General features: G+C 37.5%; 1 protein-coding gene across 10 annotated transcripts in view; it reads left to right on the top strand.

Moving 5' to 3' along the window:
• The window catches only part of gorab (golgin, rab6-interacting), a 292,517-nt gene that overhangs the window by 265,062 nt on the left and 5,804 nt on the right, over nucleotides 1–21,651 (top strand). The window contains exons 1-5 of one of the 10 annotated variants that reach the window (XM_077583147.1): nucleotides 8,031–8,843; nucleotides 11,681–18,460; nucleotides 18,553–18,862; nucleotides 18,990–19,091; nucleotides 19,192–19,332. In XM_077583147.1, coding sequence (XP_077439273.1) covers nucleotides 18,406–18,460; nucleotides 18,553–18,862; nucleotides 18,990–19,091; nucleotides 19,192–19,332 — 608 coding nt within the window. In that variant the 5' untranslated portion in view covers nucleotides 8,031–8,843; nucleotides 11,681–18,405. The other 9 variants (XM_077583148.1, XM_077583154.1, XM_077583145.1 and 6 more) reach the window with 9 other exon arrangements.

The raw sequence follows: 21,651 nt of genomic DNA on the forward strand, positions 1-21,651 counted from the left end.
TCTAGCAATCAGGCCTGGCAAAAAAAACAAAATCTGTATGTAAAGCTTTATTGTGCCATTTTCAAAAAATTAGAATCCAATGTGCCAGTTCCCTAACGCGCAAGTAACCCGAAGTGACCCGGACTGCGCGGGCCCTTTGTAGCTGCTCGCCGCTCTAGTTATTATTATTTTCAATTTAGATGCACTATCTGATGGGAATGCCACCACAGGCAGCGTACAGCAGTTGAAGCACGCGTGCTTTTGCAACCACGTAACAGTTCATTGAGGTGTGCTGAATGCAGGGGATCATGGAACGTATCACCCGCAAAAAGTGAGGAAACACTGTACATTGCATTTCCAAATTATTTGAAGCCATAAGAACTTGAAACTTGTAAAAAACTTTTTTTCCTGTTGGTAATTAAATAAAACAAGACCTCTGCCTCTTTATGTGCATTCTACAGTAAAGGTGTGTGTGCGTGCGTGTGTGCGTGCGTGCGTGTGTGTGTGTGTTTCCGTGCGTGTGTAGTTTCTATGCTGACAAACCATGTGCAGGCTTGTAAATCTTCCCCAGTCCTGAAACACCCAACATTACCTTTGGTGGTTGTTTTGTGACCAAAGATATTATATTCTTCTTCATAGTGCCAGTTTCTGCCATAATAAAAGCTGTAATAAGCTCATTAAACTGTTCAGGGCAGGGGGTTTGTATGCTGGGGTGCTGAGCATGGTGCAAGGACTTAAGTATGAAAGTAGAGGTATAGGCTGCCAGTAAGTCTGTGCAGGCCCAGGACAGTGTGTCAGTGATGGCTGTGGCGATGTAATTATAAATATGTCACATTAACAAGATCTACAGACTTGGGCCAACTAGTGGAACCCAGAGTTCAAAGTAAACATAGTGAAGCTGCAATTAGCTGTTATGCTGCATACAAATGTAATAAGCTGCCAACATAAGTGTGAAGTCAGCCCGAGTGTAAATGCTTTTTAATCCAGGTTAAAAACTTAGCTTTTTTCACATACCTTTGATTAAGGTCTTTTAAACGTTTTTTTTTCCCCTTTTATTTATTTATTTTTTTTTTAAATGTATTCAAAGTTTGCTGTCTAATGTTTGAATCAAACGTAATAATCAAAGTACAGGAAAAAGAAAAAGAAAAAAAAGTGTGAGGATTTTTGGATCATTCTTTTTCACAAAATGATTCAGTTTTTATAGCAATATTCTTTGGGTGTCTGGTGTGATTTACTGTCTTTAGGTTAGGCCACAGCATCTCAATCAGATTGAGGTCAGAGGTCCATTTCATAAAGCAGGTTTAGTGAGAACCCTGAGTCTGTTAACCCTGAAATAGGGAAACTGTGTTTCAGAAAGGGAATAAACAACTATTACTTACACTCACCACTGTCTTCTTTTCTTTTCTCTTCTCCCTCTTTTTTTATTTCATTTTCCACTCCCAGATGGATAGCTCCTCTTCATCCAGTCAGTCTTGTCGGAGAATCTCCTGTCACCCTATTTGTTTACACTAGCGCAAGCAAGCTGTGTCTCTAATGAGCAACAAGTGGGGGAGGGACGTGTTTGGCTCGCTGGGTCATTATAGGGATCTTGAGACGGTCAACTGTCATTGCACCTTGGCACTCCTAATGTGAAAGAATAAGATATGCGGTTTGTGTGAAATCTAGGGGGCCCCAGGCAATTGCCTGGTTTAACTAATGGCAAGCTACGCCTCTGGTGAGTAAATATCATACCCTGAAATCGTAATAATAATTTAAAAAAACATGAGAAAAGCATGAATAATTACTTCGATTTAGCGTTTCAAAATATCGCTTACTAAGACTGAGAAAGTCTTATACCTCAAGGTACCTTGTACCTTAATATTTTGTTTATTTTACACAAACTCAAAAGAGTGACTGGATTTCCAGCTGGAAAACGGGAATCTCTCTTTCCTTCATTGTTATTTTTCATGTATTCAAATTGAGACATGGCACATATTCTATGTGACGTTACTGTCCCAAATGGGAATGCTGAATTGTCAAGTCACAGAATGCTTCACTTCAACATGTAAACACTATTTTTTCCCTTTTTATGTATTCTATAATGTACACTTGTTTTCTGTGTCTTTATCTAGAAATGTCGTGTCCTCCTGTATTTTATTATCTGTTACTTATTTGTTTTGTTCCACGTCCACAAATGAGGAAAAGAACATTGTGACTGACAAATATGTCATGACACTAGTTAGATTTAAATATTTATCTTTACAGTGAATCAGACATTTTCACTCCCAGCCATTTTCACTGAAGCAACCCTCTTCGCTCCTGACTGTTTTACTGGATTTTGACTGAATTTGCGAGGCCCACAAAATATTGTGCTCTCTTGCTATAAAAACATGCAACCTACTAAAAGAAAGATTAGAGTCTCTTCTTTCATCAGGAAAAAAAAACGTTTTTATCTGTTTCCATTTTGGAGCAATTAGCATTATAATATAGCTAAGTTTCATCATTATTCACAAACCTGTTGAAAACACTGGGGGAAAGAGCTTGTTGCAACATGGCCCTGGCGGATCTCTTATACTTTGCTGTAATCGGCTGGCAGTTAATTACCATTGATTTAAGCGACCGCTTCAGGTCAGAAACTGCATCAAAGCCTTCTCTATGCTCTAGCACAATGGTTCTCAACCGTGGTCCTCAAGTACCCCTATCCAGCCTGTTTTCCATGTTTCCCACAGCCAACACAGGTGTTTCAAATGATAAGCTAATCAGCAAGCTCTCCATGAAGCCTGATCCTCAGGTGTGTTGGCTGAGAGACATGGAAAACAGGCTGGATAGGGGTACTTGAGGACCGGGGCTGAGAAACAGTGCTCTAGTATAAAAAAAAAACATTTAAAAAAAACATATAAATATGTTTTGGGCAGTGAAGGACAAAGTATTAAAAAACTTATTTATATGTTTTTGGGTTTGAATGAGTTATGGGTAATTTTATGCTTAGTTCGATCCTTTCCAACTACTGGCTTATTGTAGCACAACATACAAGTAGAGTATAGTATATACTATATTCTATGACTGAGAATAGCTTGAAATTACATTAAAGTTCACTACCTGCCAGAAGAGTGCACAACTTTTCATCTTGCGTGCTCACTGACCGACAGTACGAGGCCAGCAATAAATATACAGTATCAAAACAATGGAAATTAAGTAGGCAATGCGACTATAACGAATCAAATCAAAACAAAGTAGGAAAAGATATCTATATTCGAGGAATTTCAGTGGCTCGTGTTTCTTTGAATGCAGAAGAGAGACAGGGACTAATAACAGAAAGATTACTCCTTCATGTGTGACTTTAAACAAAAGTCCAGCTTTATTTCCATAGAGGATATTATGTTATGGCATGGTTAAGAACCCAACAAGTTTAATTAGCATTAAACATATTATTCAATTAGACAAATTATTTAAAATACCATAATATTTTATGAACCTAAAAGCGCTTTTTTTCAGTATCGGTTACTGGCACCAATAATTAATTGTTTTTGATTCATTCCAAATTCTCAAGTAACGCACTAATAGCGGCTAGAACAGAGTTGATGCGATTGGCAGGTGAAGAGGGCGTATTTTCAGCGCATTCAGGTGACAGGCCCACAGTGTCTGAAAGCTGAGGTAACATCTCAAAACAAAAATGTTTTCTACATTAATTAATTTACTTATTTCATGATGAACTACTGAACTGCGTTTAGTTATGTTTCTCCTTCACAATTCTTATTACCCATTCCCACTTGGCATTTATACACTTCCTCCACCTCTAACCCATGTGCCTCCAAAGGTCATCTCAGTAATGAGCCATGTGGTCACCTCAGGCTCCTTCTAATCAGAGATCCAAGGCCCTCACCAAAGGGTCTCTCTGCCCCATCTGGCTTTCATGCCTGACAATGTCTCCACACTGACGGACATGTATGCCCCCCTGAGGTGTTTCACCTTTTAACTTGCTCTAAATTGCCCAGCAGATGCAAGGAGGCTGTTTACTATTATTATTATTATTATTATTATTATTATTATTATTTGACAAGCAAAAGTTGTTGTTGGCATTAGTTTAACTTGTCAGCACTTCCAATGATAAAAAAATCACCATTTAAATATTTTTGCACCAATGAAAGCATGAAAATTGAAATAGATAAAATGTGTGTGTGTGTGTGTTTGTGTGTGTGTGCTGAATGATTGTTCATAAAGCAACAAAATCAGCATTCCTCATCATTAGCTAAGGCAGTTGATGCCCTACGTGCAGTGCGTGGTAAGCGTATACTGAATGTCGTGTCTGTGAGCATCAGTGTCGTAGCAAGGGTGCAGAGCAAAAATATTTAACAAAAAATTCCAACATCAACTAATAGCTTAAGTTTTGGGCCCAATTTAAAAGAGGTCAGTCAATTTAACATAACACAAATTAAACTGGACTGGCCTTCAGACAAACAACTCAGGTGGCTTAAATAGGGGTGGGACAACCTAAATGAACACCAGAGGGAGGTATGACTACAAATCAAACAAAATGACCAACTTAATTCTATAGGACAGATTAACAAAAACGTATATCAACACAAAAAACACAAAACACAAAATCAGCATTCCTCATCATTAGCTAAGGAGGTAAGGTTGATACTTTGAATATATATATATGCAATCAGGATATCTATAAAATGAAAAAAAGAAATGGTGCCAATCCAAATTAACATAGAATATATATATATATATATATATTTAGTTTTGGCATTATTTCTGGAGAGAGAAAAAATTACTCGATAAGAACTGTGAGGCAGATGCGCTAACCACACAAGCAAATACTGTGTGTCAGAATACATTCAGAATTTTCACCAGCAAAAACATATACAATTGAAAATACACTTTACATGACAGAGGGAGTGTGTTTACCACAGTCAAACATCCACACAAAATTCAGTAGTGACCTCAGAGACAACATTGCATGCTGTTTGGTTCACATATAGAAAGTTGAAAATTGTTCAACTTTTGTCGCTGTCGCCAGGAGCTACAACCTATCAGCAGAGGTTTCATTGACGATAATGACGCCTATGAATATTGGGCATGCACACAGTGCGCTATCCAGCAACATGGAGGAGAAGCTCATTTGAGCATAAGGGTCTAGCTGCAGACGCTGGGCGAGTGGAGCTCGGGAACACGTGACCTCGAGCAGGAAATGCTTTTTTAAGCAAATAATATTTAAAACAATTGCCACAGTATTTGGATTACAGTATATTGGCATTCAGCCTTCCTCTCCATAGACCCCCCCCCCCCACACACACACACACACACACACAGTGTCTTGCTAACTCGTCGGCACCAAATACTCAAATAAATAACTAAATGTGTAAAACACATGGGCAAAAATGTTTTACAAAATAAACTAAGATAAAGTATTATTTATCTTTATTTTTTATTTTTTTGCTGATCCAAAGAAAAAAAAACGATTTGATCCCGTGACTCAAATCGGTGATCCGATCTGAACCGTGACTTTGTGAGAAAATTTCAAACAACATATTGATTATCGTAGATATCATGTATCATGATATTATCATTATCGTGGGCCACATATCATCACAGTATCGAATCGTGAGTTACCCCGTATTGTCCCATGCCTAACACACAGCATGCTTTTCAAGTCATCAACTGTTGGAAAATAATTTTAATGTTTTAAAACAAACCTGCCAACATTTTTTTTCAAAAATAAAAACATTTTTTGTTGTTAAAATAAACTGTTACATATACAGTATATATAGCAGTGTTTCATGACATTTTATTAGGGTGACCCGATTCAATATTGACATCGGTCCGATATCAGCCAAATAAACAGTACAGGATTATATTGATCTACAATACATCCAAAATCTCAGATATTAGCTCTTATATACAAGCAGTTATGGCTAGACGATTATAGAAAAAATAATAATTATTTTTTTAATGAGCCTGAAATCACAATCATTGAAGCGATTATTCAATTATTTCAAAACATTTGTAGTAGTATTTATTCAACTACTACAACTCTACTACTGAAAATTATCATCGTAGCCTCATGCCAATCCATCCCTGCACACTTTAGTCTTACAAAATGTAAATATCATGTGAATTTCAAGTGTCTTGCATTTTCATTCTTAACCATTACCTTAATCTATCATTATTTTTTATGTTATGTTCCTTCCTCGAATCCTTGAAAACTCAACTTTAAATATGACAATGAGAAAATAAATTGATTATAAAGTAGAATAAGAATATACTAAAATAACCTCGTGAGGATAAACAATTTAGATATTGGATGGATGAATGATAGATTTACCCATTGTAAAAAAATGGTTAATGGACTGCTTTTTATATAGTGATTTCCCCAAAAAAGAGGACACTTGCCCCGGCCTTAAATTGTGGTACCAGTCACAGTTACACAGAGTACTTCACCTCCTATTCGTCATGCAATGCCAAGAAAAAAAAAATCTACATTTCTGTTTTTTTTTCTGTCAAGATGAACTTTTTTTCACAAATGGCTGCATTGAAACAAAGAGTGAGAAATTTGAAGGGGTCTGAATACTTTCTGTACCCATTGTAAACTTACAATAAGATAGAAGAGTTCTGTTGATATAACTTGTTTTTCACAGAGCAGACTGAGAAGAATTTGTACCATAAAGTAGTGTTATCTTTACTGTGTGTAAATGCATGTGTGTGAATAGAATAGTCGTAATTTGAAGGAATATCGCTCCCAAAGTCAATGCTAGTTTCCCGTTTCCCGAGTGCCCCTCGGTTGCGCATTCCCATCGACAGGTGCGAGTGTGTAGTGTGTCTGTCTCAGTTGTCAGAAGCATTTCACAGAGCTAAGACGCCCTGCGCGCTCCCGCCCATTGGCAGGAGCGCACGGTTATTTTTATAATTTATAAAAGTAAAGCTTATGAGTGTGAGAATGGACAGAAATGCGTGTATGTCAGGCTCAATGCATGAGTGTTGCCAATGGGCGGGAGCGCCCGGTTGGGGGGCACAGGGGTGGGGGTGCGAGTGTTGGAATGCGGCCAGCAGTGGCCGGAAAAGGCGCTGATGTGTGAAACCCGGAAGTCCGTGGATCTACCCCGTGGGATCCTCCGTTGACGTTACCATTAGCGCTACCGTCAATCTTTTTAAAACAAAGCATGTTTTGTATTTAAATACACGATGTGTGTAATTCTTCTTGTTGTGTATTTAGTTTTACAGTAAACTAACTGGGGTGTCATTAAAGTGGTACTCAGGACTAAATTAGGGCTGTCAACACTCACGCATTGAGCCTGACATACATGCATTTCTGTCCATTCTCACACTCTTACGCGTATCTGTAACCTGGATGGAAAATCTCTAGTTTCCAATTCAATTTCTAATTAATTAATTTAGTTTAATAAGTGTAACGTTTGTGTCATGTGGTCACGTGACAGGTGCTCAGGTCGCGGAATGCGGAAGCGACTGGCCACGGGTCGAGCTGACACTGAGCTGACGAAAGTATACTGTAGGTATGTTCACTGATCTGAATATATGACTGGATAGCCGATAACCCGTACACGCCCTTGCAAGCCATTGAAGTCACAGGGAGGTCATCTTGCTTCTCCCATCTCGCGAGAAGACTACTGTATAAACTATACGGTATACGTAGATTAAATGAGATTCAGCGCAGCAGCAAGGATTCCCCGGTGTGCAAGGAGAGAGGCATCCACTTCGCGGAGATGATGTTGCTGGAGGACCGGGAGGCAAGGAAGACCTTATGGCCACAGATCGAGCAGGCCCAACATGAAGGGAAACGAGCCTACTACCGTGGTCCACATGGATACATCGAGGGACTAGGGGCGCATGCAACGGTTTAAGATTTTGGTGTACGATTATAGTTTAGGGAAAAAAAGCGGTTTTACGGTTATTCTTATAGACATAAATAAATCACATCATCAGCATTCTTTGAAAATGTATATTTTTAACAACAATAAATAACTTTTTTTTTTTTTAAAGTTACTGCCTTTTAAAGCAAATACAGCAGATAAGACATAGGCCATGGGCATTATATATAATGTAACGTGGGTACTGAAAGATATAATAACATTTTTAATACCTAAATTTATATACCAACTATTGTTACACATATGAACATTTTAATTTTCCATATTAACCTTTGAATTAGAAATCTTGTGTCTCAGCAGGGCACATGATGTTGACCTCGTATGCTCTAACCTTAAGCTTGAACGACGTTGTTTTGTCTAAAAAGTTCCTTCTCCGCACTTCTTTGCCAAAACACATTTGGCTCTCACAGTCTGCCTAGACACTGATTGGGCCAGAAATTCGTTGTTTTAAATACACGCACATCTCACCAATGAAAACAGAATTCGTTTTGAAATAATACACATACACATACATTATTGTCTCTATCAGTTATGTCCAGTTCGGGTTGTTTTGCGAGATATTGTTTTGGGGAAGTCAGACCCTTCAACTATGTCCCAGTTTATGCACCAAATTTGCCCCTGAACGTTTGTTTACATTAGACTTCGTCTTGCCACCTCCTTTGGAAAAGTACTGGCCGAAATAATCAGAGGGGCGGATTTTAAGAAACTATATATAGCGTCTGCAACCCGGAAGAGGGGACACATTCTGACGCTCAGAAATTCCACGTTCTTAAGTGATGTACCTGAGTGTTGAATGTTCCAAGAGATCTCTTGTTTGATTAAAATCATTTTTGCAAAGAATGTATTTTTCTTACAACAACTCACCCTCATATTTGAACACGCAAGGAGGACAAAATACCTCCTAATCTTTCAATTGGCGACCACCGACGTTTCGACAGTTTCCAGCGGGGCGTTCAGGGACGGGCAGAATTCTACGGCCACATAATAATTAAGGTAAGTGGACAAATGAATCCACGTTTTAGGAATTCTGTCTGTTTCAGGGCGCGGCGGCTGGTAAATTCGTCGTGTAAAATTATTTTGAGGCTGGAGTCTGTGTAAGAAAAATAGTGATGAATTTTGAAATCGTTTGCTTGGACGTGAAAGTCCCAGATTTCGGATTTTACCACGGTGTTTGAACTATACACGTGGTGACGTGGTAGTGTATGCGGAAATGCGCAGATGATATGCGATCTTTTTGGAGTTATAAAGATTAATAACGATCGCTAGTAAGTCAGTCTGGGAAACATTTTGTCTTTACAAATTTGTTTTTACAGACGATAGATACGTAGATAATTGATTTGAAGTCTATGTATATGAGATAAGAGATATAAGATGAAGTTGAGAGTAAGTCAGTCTGGGAAACATTTTGTCTTTACAAATTTGTTTTTACAGACGATAGATACGTAGATAATTGATTTGAAGTCTATGTATATGAGATAAGAGATATAAGATGAAGTTGAGAGTAAGTCAGTCTGGGAAACATTTTTGTCTTTACAATTTTGTTTTTACAGACGATAGATACGTAGATAATTGATTTGAAGTCTGTGTATATGAGAGTAAGTCAGCTGGAGAAGCATTATTCTTTTACCAGCGTTAGATGTGTGGGCATTGGTTTTACGTCCATACATATTTAAGTTGAGAGAAGTCGGCTCAAAAAGCATCTTTGTCTTGATCCCTGCCTGATGCGCGGGAGAGACAAACACTTTGTTTTTATGAGTAATAGATTCTTGGGTAATTAGATACAAAGATCCTTGAATAAGTGTTGCCGATTAAAGCTGCGGGAGGATCGACTGCTTCATTTTCTAGGGACAAAGGACTCAACTTATAGGAAGTCAGATTGACATAAAACGGATTTAGTACGCCGTTTTAAGATTAATCGATAGGTCTATGAATAATTGGATATTGACATTTTTAGACAAGATATAAGAGATAAGATGTATTGACTCAACTCGTGTAAGTCGGGCTGACTAAAGCATATTTGATACGACGCTTTAGATCAAGCCAATAGGTCTATTGAATATTCGTGATTAAAATTCAAAGACAAAGAAACTGTTGAAGCTGGGGTAGCGCAGTTGACATCCGGATATTTATGTGTTGATATGTCGTACAAAACGACATGTCTTGTCTGTCCGTTGTGTGTATGCCGTCTGATCGGTGAAGAAACTCTAACGTTACGGTAAAATCTTAAAGGGACCGCGACGAGAACAGTTGATTAATTCTGTTATAAGTGAGACGTCACTTCATTTAAATATTAATACAACTGAACTATGATAATTTACAATATAATATAATATAATACAAATCAATAAGCTATAAAATACCTGAGTTAATAATTAAGACGAAACATGGACACTCTATTTGAACTCAAAACACAGTGGTTTGACCCGAATGGGATTCCGTTGAGTTTAGATGGGATGACGCTGGATAAACAAATTGGAAACGCATGCGCTGTGGCTATAGGGATTTTACCTACAAAGGCTAAACGAGAAACAAAAAAAGAACTTTGCGACTGGATGCAAGACGGCTGTAGAAAAGGTTATTTTCCGTCATTACAATCTGCAGTGTGTCTAATCTCTTTGATGAAGAACGTTGAACTTGCATGTGTGAAAAAACGTCACGAACTAGATGAGCTGGTGCAACACACATCTGTAATTTCTTCGAGTGGAAGAAAAGCCAGAAATGATCGAAAGCTTGTTGACAAAATAATGAATAATGCTAGAATACTAGCTTTAGGTATTTTTGTGAAGTTATAACCATTTATATAACTAAATAATGATATAAGACTAAATGATTTGACCTGATATGACTTCCGCTAGTCGGAATTAAAGCTTCCGGATTAATCATACCGTTTAAATAATGACTTAAAATGTAATTAATATTGAACGACGGGACTTGATTATATTGTGAAAAAGGTTAGTTTATTCTAATAAGATATGGCATTTGTTCGATGGTTTTAATGACGGCAATTTAACTTTGAATGTGCGTACACGGCGACCGCCCGTTAATAATGTTATGAGTGTATGTAATTTTATATAGAGGAGAGTCCCGGACGTATCTTTAAGAAAAGTGTATTGAAAAAATGATGAATACTGAAATGTTGCTTTGCAAATAAAATAACTGTATAATACAAATTTATGTAATAAAACAAATTAAGCCGTTTAATAAGCGCTAAACGGGATAAATTAATTAGACGGTAAAATTACTAATAAAACTTCTAACGCTAAAACCCGCAATTGTCTGCGTTAAATAATTGAACGACATTATATAAATTGTTGCCGTAACTGATTTTATAAGCCCCTTACATAAATTTCTTAAGCACTAATGTTGAATACTTAAACTGGCTTCAAGAGTGCAAATACGTCATATTTAAAAATTATGTTTGCTATAAAACGAACGAATATTAATACACAAATAACATAGAGAGGTATAGTTTTAAGATATTATAAAATTTAGATGCATGTCTTATGCTTGTAGAGCATGGGTGGCTTTGACTGATTGTAGTTGCTATGACTCATTCCCTTTCTCGGGTTAAAAAATGCCAACAGCCATCAATCTTTGTAATGAGGTCAAATAAAATGTTTTTATAAAAGGTAATGTTAATTGTGTGATTGTTTTAGATTAAATAGTTTAGTCTCTACTCTTATTTTAATAATAATAATAATAATAACTAAAAACAAATAACTTGGATGGCAATTAATGTGGAATAATTCTTATATAGATGATTGTTTTTTCCCTTATGATTTTGTTTGTGCGCGAGAACATTGTTTAATAAATTTTAAATATCTTTTCAGAATCAGGAGACACACCCATTAAGGACAATTGGGGTCGCACCAAAGTGCCATGTTCCGGTCCTGGGGATGAAGTAATGTGTTAATTATAATTTAAAAGGAGTTTTTTATTTATTTTTTTCTCCGACGTTTATAAATAGAAAGTAATTTTAATCTCTCCTGAATATATTTAACCTTTGAATTCGACATTTGAAGTCTCATTACAAACAGACTGGGGAAGCTATCTGGAAGAAACACATTTTTGACATAATTTGAGGTGCTATGTAATTAAAATCATTCCTGCTTTGACGTTTGACCAAAGGCTGACTTTACGGGCTGCGGCCTCCATTGAGAAAACATTAATTGAAAACTACACACTTATTAATTAACTATATTTGTAAATTGTTAGAGTATATCTGTCCTATTTTATCCTAAGTATTATTTATGAAGGTATGCAAAACATATTAAATTAAATATTGTAAACCATAACAAATATTGACATATAATTAGCAATTATTTAAAATTGTAAACTTTCATTGTTTTAATTATTATTTTTTATTATTTTTATTTTTATTTAATTTTTTTAATAAAATAAGTTTTTGGTTTTAATATTTACTGACATGTTATAACCTAAATACTGTTGGGGCGGATTTTAGTGTTTTCAGTCGAGTGAGGATTATTGGTCAAGGGTCATTATTTCGGAACAAAGTCAACTGGCGGGACACAGACCTCTTTAAAACCCTCACCCACAGAGAAACTGCAACTGCCACCTGTCACCACCACCAGCAGGGCGGTGGAAAAAGATGCCGCCATACCTGACTACACCTGCAGCCTGCTAACGCCAGATGGAAGGGCGGAGATTCCTGCCGACTATTGCCACAAAGACTGTGCCATCATATACAAATGTGAAAAAAGAAAAACTGCTCCACTGCCAAATGAACTGTTCTATGAAACTGCTCCAAATATTCTGCACAAGCGTCTTCAAAGCGTTCCTGCGTCCAGAACTGTCCTACGAAAGAACTATGCCATACGAAGGCCACACCCAACAAACAATGCTCTCTTTGAATTGCTGATACCGGGCCATATGATTTGACGCTGACTGTTTGCACTGAAATCTATATTTTGACATGGGTAGGGTTATAACATTTACAGTAAAACATTTGGTAAATTTAACTAATTGATTGACAACATTTTATATATACAAATTTTTTATATTTTAAAAACTTTTTGATGTCTATTTTTGATTTGATCTGATTTGTTTATTTTGCTATTTTAAAACAGTCAGTTTTTTGGACAAACATCAAACAGGGGGACTAGTAAGCTTAATGGTAATATTAAAACTAAGGGCAACTTTATGTATTGATAATATTTGATTTTTTGTTAAATTTATTGGTTAAGCTACAATATTTTAAAGTACAAAAGATAATATTGGTAAATTTAAAGTTTCAGAAATTGAAAACAGCTAATATGAATATAGATAAGATATAATTTATTTGAACCTTAATTATTATATTTTATTTTTTAAAACTTGGTCTTTTGATATTTTCCCAAATTCTCTTTTCAAATTTAAACACTGGCTTGGGATGCATTGTTGAATTTACTGGTTAAATATAAACTTTTTCCCCTCTTTTTAAAATAAATACACAAGCTAAATTTAGGTACTGCAAAACTTTATATATTAGTCTGAAAAATTCTCTAAAGCGATCTTTTTCAGAAGGGGGAATTATTAGTTGGTCTGGGTATGTCATTGCGAAATAAAAAATAAATATAAAATTAAAAGTTAGTCTTAATATGATAATTAGAGATAGTCCGTGAGAACGAATTTTATAGGAGGACCTTGGGGAATTTTTTGGACCATGGAGAAGGAGTAAGTTTCGGCAGAGACGACAAATTAAGGTGAATATGTTCCATTTCTATTTTTATTAATCCCTGGGGCCCTGGGGGAAGTTGTTATTTTTTGATTTTATTATTGAGGCGAAAGTTGCATTTGTTTAATGGCCGGAAGCACATTTGACATGCTATATCTATAACAATAAGTATTATAATAACATATTTTAATAATCACATTCTGTAAACAAAATTGGCCTTGTCAGATTTGAACTGGCTAAAAAGATCTTTATTTTCCTTGCAATCAATGTGCTTAGGTCATTAAAAAACCAGCCAAAGGCTGGATCATAATTGAATGTCACAACATACAGAATTTTTTTCCACAGGACGGGCCTGCAGAACTTTACTAAAAATTTACTAACCCCTAACTAATAACACTACCAAAATGCTCTCTCTCAGAAGAAGGGATGTGAATAAAATGTTTATTAGTGACTAATAAAAATGTCCTGCACTCAGACCTGAGGTGATGGAGGGGTCAATCAGTCCAATGACGCCGACACCTGGTTCGTTCAACATCCGGCCTTCAGACCTGCCGGGTCCACTTCCTACTCAACCATTACCTTCAGAGAGACCACTGCTCGAGCCACCTGACCAACTGCTCGAGCCACCAGGGGGAGTCAACAGAGAAACCAGTCGACTGCTGCTTCCAGTGTCAGCTAACGAGCTGAGCATTACCCAATGGAAATAGGAGTAATGTGTCCCTTTTCCCCGGCGTTGCAAAAAAAAAAAAAATGAGCCACACTTTCAGGAAACAAACCCCAATTCGATGAATTCCTACATCTCTGGCAGTAGATGTGGGCTAAAGGATTCATCCATCCATTCCCCTGACCGCTTGTCCTCACAATGATTGTGGGGGTGCTGAAGCCGATCCCAACTGGCTTCGGGCAGGAGACAAGGTGCAACCTGGACAGGTTGCCAGCCAAACGCAGAGCTGAAGGACTCTGTTTGAAAAAAACAACAACAAAACGCAAGCAACAAAACCTCCCTAGCCCAAACGACGACAAGTCTTCAATCGCGTCCCGAATTGCACATACACAATGACACTCCTTTTAATCCTTAACTGCCATGCCAATTTCCTGAAATCCCCTGCTACAATTTTTTGACATAATCATAACCCACTGTCTTTATATGTGATATGCTTATTTTGCTGAAAAACCGAAAAAACACAAAAAACTGAAAAAACAAAATATCTTCTGATGAATCACACTGTTTGACATATGACGGGCGTCCTCTCTTGTTAAAAGGGTGTTTTTCTTCTTCCTGTGTTGCACCTGCTATTATGATGATGAAGATCCCGTGGGAATCCTTTGGTAAAAATGTTTAAATATTTAGTTGTTGGGCTTAGTTAGTGTTTACGTAAGCCCAAAGGGCGGACTGAAAGATATAATAACATTTTTAATACCTAAATTTATATACCAACTATTGTTACACATATGAACATTTTAATTTTCCATATTAACCTTTGAATTAGAAATCTTGTGTCTCAGCAGGGCACATGATGTTGACCTCGTATGCTCTAACCTTAAGCTTGAACGACGTTGTTTTGTCTAAAAAGTTCCTTCTCCGCACTTCTTTGCCAAAACACATTTGGCTCTCACAGTCTGCCTAGACACTGATTGGGCCAGAAATTCGTTGTTTTAAATACACGCACATCTCACCAATGAAAACAGAATTCGTTTTGAAATAATACACATACACATACATTATTGTCTCTATCAGTTATGTCCAGTTCGGGTTGTTTTGCGAGATATTGTTTTGGGGAAGTCAGACCCTTCAACTATGTCCCAGTTTATGCACCAAATTTGCCCCTGAACGTTTGTTTACATTAGACTTCGTCTTGCCACCTCCTTTGGAAAAGTACTGGCCGAAATAATCAGAGGGGCGGATTTTAAGAAACTATATATAGCGTCTGCAACCCGGAAGAGGGGACACATTCTGACGCTCAGAAATTCCACGTTCTTAAGTGATGTACCTGAGTGTTGAATGTTCCAAGAGATCTCTTGTTTGATTAAAATCATTTTTGCAAAGAATGTATTTTTCTTACAACAACTCACCCTCATATTTGAACACGCAAGGAGGACAAAATACCTCCTAATCTTTCAGTACCAAATCCAGCCTGTTGTGAGGGTGTATTATCTTGACTCTCTATAATCTTTGGCGCCTTCTGCCGCATTCGGTTATGCGACAGCATGTTACCAATAAGAGCCGTCGGTGAGCAAGTGTTCAAAAGTAGCCAGGGAACGCGAGGTGAAATGTTTGTTGCTGCTCGAGGTGTTTTTTTAAAAATTAGGTTTCTGTCTAAAATATTACTGTTATGGTTTGAATACTTACAGGCTAACTGATTAACTTGTAGAGCCTCCCCTTTCCCCACGTACACTCAACCTGGTCTACCGGTACCCAGCCGTCGGCTATGCAACGCTCCTCGCACGTTCCAAGCTGAGCCCCTGTGTTGTTGTGCGCCCGCTAAATGGACCGTGTGGAAACAGAAGAGCTGTTGTGAGCGGAAATAACCGGTGTTGTTGAACGGCTGCGGTTAATCCTGACGTTTAAAAACCACGGTTAATCGTAAAACCGGTTAATTGCTGCACCTCTATGATGGACGGAAAATTGGTTGATGACTCTGACTGGCAGGTGACGTACGAATATGCAAAAAGAGTGGAAATTGTTAAAATGGGACTTTTGTTTATTAGAATAAGACAAGATTAATACTTCTGAGTACTTAAAGTTTGTTTTCTTGTTGACCAAATTTTGTTTAGCCATGGAAGCAACAGGTCAGCTGGTGTTGCTATTTATTTTCACAAATTTCCGTGTGTCGTAATCACACACAGAGCAGATGGAGAAGGTCATTTGAAGGTCGACAGTCATTTTCTGATTTTGGTCAATATATATGGTTACAACTAGGGACGCACAATAATACTATTTTCAACCGATACCGATAAACCAATAATTTAGAAAGTGCCAATGTCGATAACAGATAAGTGAGCCGATAATTGTTTGCAAAATTAACTTGAATATAAATATACTGTCGAGTCCTACTATAGGTCTAACATGTACAAATACATTGAAACATTGTGTAAAGCATCAGGAAGCTGAATTTTATTTATATCTCTGCTTCAAAGACCACCGGTAACTCATTTTGAGTTTGCCAAAACAAAACAGTCATGTTTTAAAAATGCAACAAAAAACTGGGAGGGTAACTTTTTGGGCAGACACAGTAAAGAAAGCTCACACTGACGACTGCCAAGTCGTTATGATGCATCTTCTGTCAACACGAGGTCCGTTGTGCGCATTATGATTTCATAAATATGCAACACTAAAATAACCGAGGGGACGGGTTGAGGAGTTGGGCACAACTTGAGCCATTGCCACAACAGATGGACCAACATGGTATGTCTGTTATTATCTGCGGATTTCTTTATCATCTGGTGCATCTGTATGACGTTAAATTGGTTGATAATAGCCGATAAGTATTGACAGATTTCTTGATTATCTGGTTTATCTGTTTGACGTCAAATTGGTCGATAATTGTCGTCCACCGATATTATTGTGCATCCCTAGTTACAACTCTGCTGCCCAAAACAAACAATTGTTAGAAAATGTTACTGCGGAGGTAACTAATCTTAAAACTCTTCATCCAACAGATTTTGATTTTAATGGGAGGTGGAATATGGCTCCTAATGAGTGGGAAGATAGGGCCCTCAAGATTTGATAGTCAACATTTTAATCCCCTAATGGAAGGCTTCATCTGAGATAATAGAATGGTCAATATTTTAAGAAATCAAAAACCTATACCAATTTCATGACAAACAAAAATGCCCAGAGAATATTTTCTTTAATGGACCGGTATGTTCTTTTAGATTAAATTCCTCACTTTTTCTGTTTGTCCTTTTTTTTCCATTTTATTTTTTATTTCTTGATGTTGTTCAACGCGGAAATGTATATTGTATGGCAATGTGTGCTTTAACTGTACTTGAATTATGATTATTTATTTATTTTTACATACAGATTAGACATATACAGCTCTAGGCAGTTAGTAAAAGGGACGGGTTGGGGGTTTGTGGTGGGGTGGTCACTATTTTTTAGGTAAAAAAAAAACAACAAAAACAAATGGACGGTATGTACTGCTTTGAAGACTCCCTTTTTCTTTTACCGCTCAGTTCCTTAGACCCCATTATTAGATTCAGCAGAGGCATCTTTTGTTGGATTACAGTTATAATTCTTTAATAAATGTCTGAAGTCCTCTTGTTTATGTTTAACAAATTTAAATCATCATAAATCATGCTGTTTCCACTAAGTACTGCCTCTAATGTTCCCCAATTTCGATACTGTAAATGTATAGGATCGTATGCCGAGAAACGTTTCTTGGGAGTGGTAATATGGCGGCCTCACGGCTTCAAGAGTGTTGGCCTATCGGCTATCCAGTAAAATCACTGAATAGAATCGGACACAGCGACAGTCCTGTTTTTGAGATGAGATAAAAAAATTAAAAAATCAGGCAATTGTTTTCATGTTAGATTTAAATACAGTTAACAAAACACTGAGTCATTTTTAATTGCCGATTAAAACAAAAATAATGGTTGATACACGGACTCCCTTGTGCTTTTTCTATTCAGGCCTTTCTTAGGACAGCTCGGTGCTTTGCTGGTCCTTGACGTGGCATTTATAAATAAGAAACATGGCTGCTGAGTGATGCTCTGTTTTGATGTGGGCGCTATCAAGGTACCAAAAGTTGACTTACATTATTGACCTGTAACTGAAGCTAATAAGCTCACACCTTCTCTTATGTTTAAATTGTTTTTTTTAATTATTATTATCTTTTTAAATAAATCGCATTTTGGGTGGTGCAAGTTTCAAAATATAAAATGAGCGGCTGGGCTGGGTTTTCAGAAGACGAACTGCGGATATTGCAGCAAAAAGGTAAACTCTCCTTACGTTTAACTTTTTTCGTATATGTAATGTTCGTTTGGATTTGCTGCAAAATAATACGGCAGTTTACGTCGTCGTTACAGACTCTGTGGTAGCCAGCAAGCGCAAAGTACGGCCATCCTGCGGGAATCGGCATCAATTGCAAAGAGAGAGGATCTTGAAGCGAGCTGCTCAGGCAAACACTGGATTCGATTCCCTTGAACTTCCACCAGAGCAGCGGCTCAATAAGCCGCCATCGAAGGGTGATTGTGAGGCGATTCCACCAGGAGGTCTGGCTGTACAATGCGATGCGCAGCAGAGTCGCAGCGAGGAAAAGACGCAAGAAAACTGTGAAGAAGCTGCAGAGAAACGAAATCCGGTAGTTAAGGATCTTGAGAAACAAGAGATTGAACTGTTAGTAGTATTGTTTTTTTCCTTTATTGTATTAGGCCAGATTTGTCACAAAGTGTTTATCGTAAACTGCCTTGTGTTTCCAGTAAATGTTGAGAATTTTTAAAACACATTGCTTACAATGTTGTAGTCGAGACAAGACTCGCCTGGAGCGACTGCAACGGGATCAAAAGATTATAGAAGAAAGGAATAAGCGCAAGAAGGCTCTTCTTGCGAAAACTATAGCTGAAAAGTAAGTGTCTGAGTGTTTGGTACAATAGAGGGTCATGGCTATAATGTCTAAGGACTTGGATCTTGATAAGTTTTAGTCTCAATGTTGTTGTTTTCTGTAGGTCCAAACAAACTCAAGCTGAGACTGTGAAGCTGAAGAGAATCCAGAAAGAGCTTCAAGCCCTCGATGACATGGTTTCTAATGACATTGGCATTCTAAGAGGAAAGATAGAGCAAGCCAGCTGGGACTACACCACTGCCAGGTACTAACATTGTTTGCTTATATGTAGACCTACATTAGCAATTCTACAACCATTAGTTCATCTTTAAAGTCTTGAAAGAGAAAAGACCCCCCCCAAAAAAAAAAAATCATATTTCTTTTTCCAACCAGTCCAATCAATACACACACGCACGCACACACACACATAAAATTTTATTTCTCCATGTACCAAGAAGCATTTTTCACTTGGTTGATGCTTAATCTCAAATACTATTGTCTATTTGAGTACTGCTATTTAAGAAATAAAAATCTCAATTTACCCAACTGCACTAAATGAAAAATGCAACGCCGCAGATGCCATTGCCTGAGTATACTGGATTGTACTGTCCTCCTTGTATTTAAGAGACAAAAATCCAAATATTATCCACCAGCGCTGGAATAACGCAAACCAAAATGAAAAAGAGTACTATTTCCAATCTGCTATCTTCAATAATTTTCACATCAAGATTTGTGTCTCTTGTCATCTGAAAGATTTCATCATTGTTTTTGAAGTTCGAGAATAGATGTTCTGAAATCGTAATGTTTTTTTGAGGTACTTGACATGATGTACGCCAGGTTCAAACATATTCAAGTGTTGCATATCGGTGGATGTTAATATTTTGGTTGACCATAATTTTAAAAACAAAATTTAGTTTAATGTTACTTATTTACCATAATCTTCAATTTTAGAATTAGATTGAAAAACGAATAAACTAAATTAAATTTTATCCGTTCCTGCTCCTGTCGCTAAACATTGGAATCCGACAGCCGGACAAAATAATACACAGTGAGACGGGTTCACGCTACAGTCTTGGGGTTTATTTATTTATTATTTATGATCATTTATTATGGGACTGCTGCGTAGCAAAGCAGTAGCAGAGCTATATTATTGCGATATTTAACATGTCTCTAAAGAAATTATATTTTCTTTGTTTAATTAAATAATTAAGCTTTAAATGTGGAATGTGAGCAGACTATGTACAGTAATCTGATCTAAACATTGTAATTGAGGCTAAATTTAGTGCAAACACTTAACAAGTGATACCAAGGAGGACACCCCCCCCCACCCCGCCCAAAAAAAAGCATTCGAATACTCCTAATGAGTTATTTTATTCAAGCATAACCATGGGTAAGTGACAACCATGAAAATCCCAAGAACTTTAGCATGACTGGTAAATTAAATAATATATACAAAAAATATATTATAATAATAATTCTTGAAAACAAAGTGCTTAAGATGTAAGTCTTCCCGTTTCAACGTTACAGTAACCATAAAAAAACAACATTGCTTAACAAAATTGCCAGGAAGACAAGCATGTTCACTTTGGCCGGTTTTAAACAAGTACGCTGGCATGTAACTACATTGCTCGAGGCACGTTAAAAAGTCTCGGAGGGTGAGCTGCTTGTAGGTATACAGACTGAGATACTTTCTGTCAAGCTGCGGTAATAGCTTTGTGGCGCTTGGAAGTTTTCTCGTAAGGTGTGACGCTCGTAAAACTGCAAAAAAATTAATGGTTATTGATTTGCTATTTTACAACTTGCCTTCACGTTAGTGGTAATGGGACTCTGAATACGGCTGTGTAGATTGGTTGCGTTTCCTCTTGACGTAGCCACTGTTCTTCGACATCACTTGCACAGTACTTGCGTCTGTGACAAGCCATCTCTCCTGAAGCAGAAGTAGTCCCATATTGCAAATGTGCTATTCTTCTTAACTCTTTTACTGCCAAAGACGTTAAATGACGTTCTGCAAAAACCTACGGAGGAGCGCCAAAGACGTTAAGACGTCCTCCCATTTTTTTTTTTTTTTTTTGAAACGGGTGCTGGGAAGGCTTGCGGAGCTCTCCTGAAAGTTTTAAGCAGGTTTTTTGAGCCTAATGACTATTTTTGGCCCCTAGAGGGCAGCGATGACTCTCTTTTGTCAAGATCGGGTGGGCGTCAGTAGAGGCGGAGCTAGAGCGTCGAGCAGGAGATGAGAATGGAAGACAAAGGAAAAATGGCGGCCGGTCGCGAGGAGCTCACGCCCGAGACGTTTTTTTCAAAGACCAAAAGCATCGCTGAAAAAGCACATTGTTGACGACGATGATCATCATAGATGATGAAGATGAGGGTGACTCCGTGGTTGGAAAGCATTGACGTGGCAGTAGAAGACGTTAGATGGAGCTAGATGGAGGAGGGAACGGGCAATGGCGAGCGTTTGCAAGCAGCTCTACACTTACAAGACGAAAGGCATCGACCAACGCTAAAATAGTACATTGATGACGACGGTGATCATCCTCGATGATGATGATGATGAAGGTGAATCAGAGCTTGACGGCGAAATTGG

Source organism: Vanacampus margaritifer, chromosome 13 (assembly GCF_051991255.1).
Source record: "Vanacampus margaritifer isolate UIUO_Vmar chromosome 13, RoL_Vmar_1.0, whole genome shotgun sequence".
Classification (NCBI taxonomy): Eukaryota; Metazoa; Chordata; class Actinopteri; order Syngnathiformes; family Syngnathidae; genus Vanacampus; species Vanacampus margaritifer.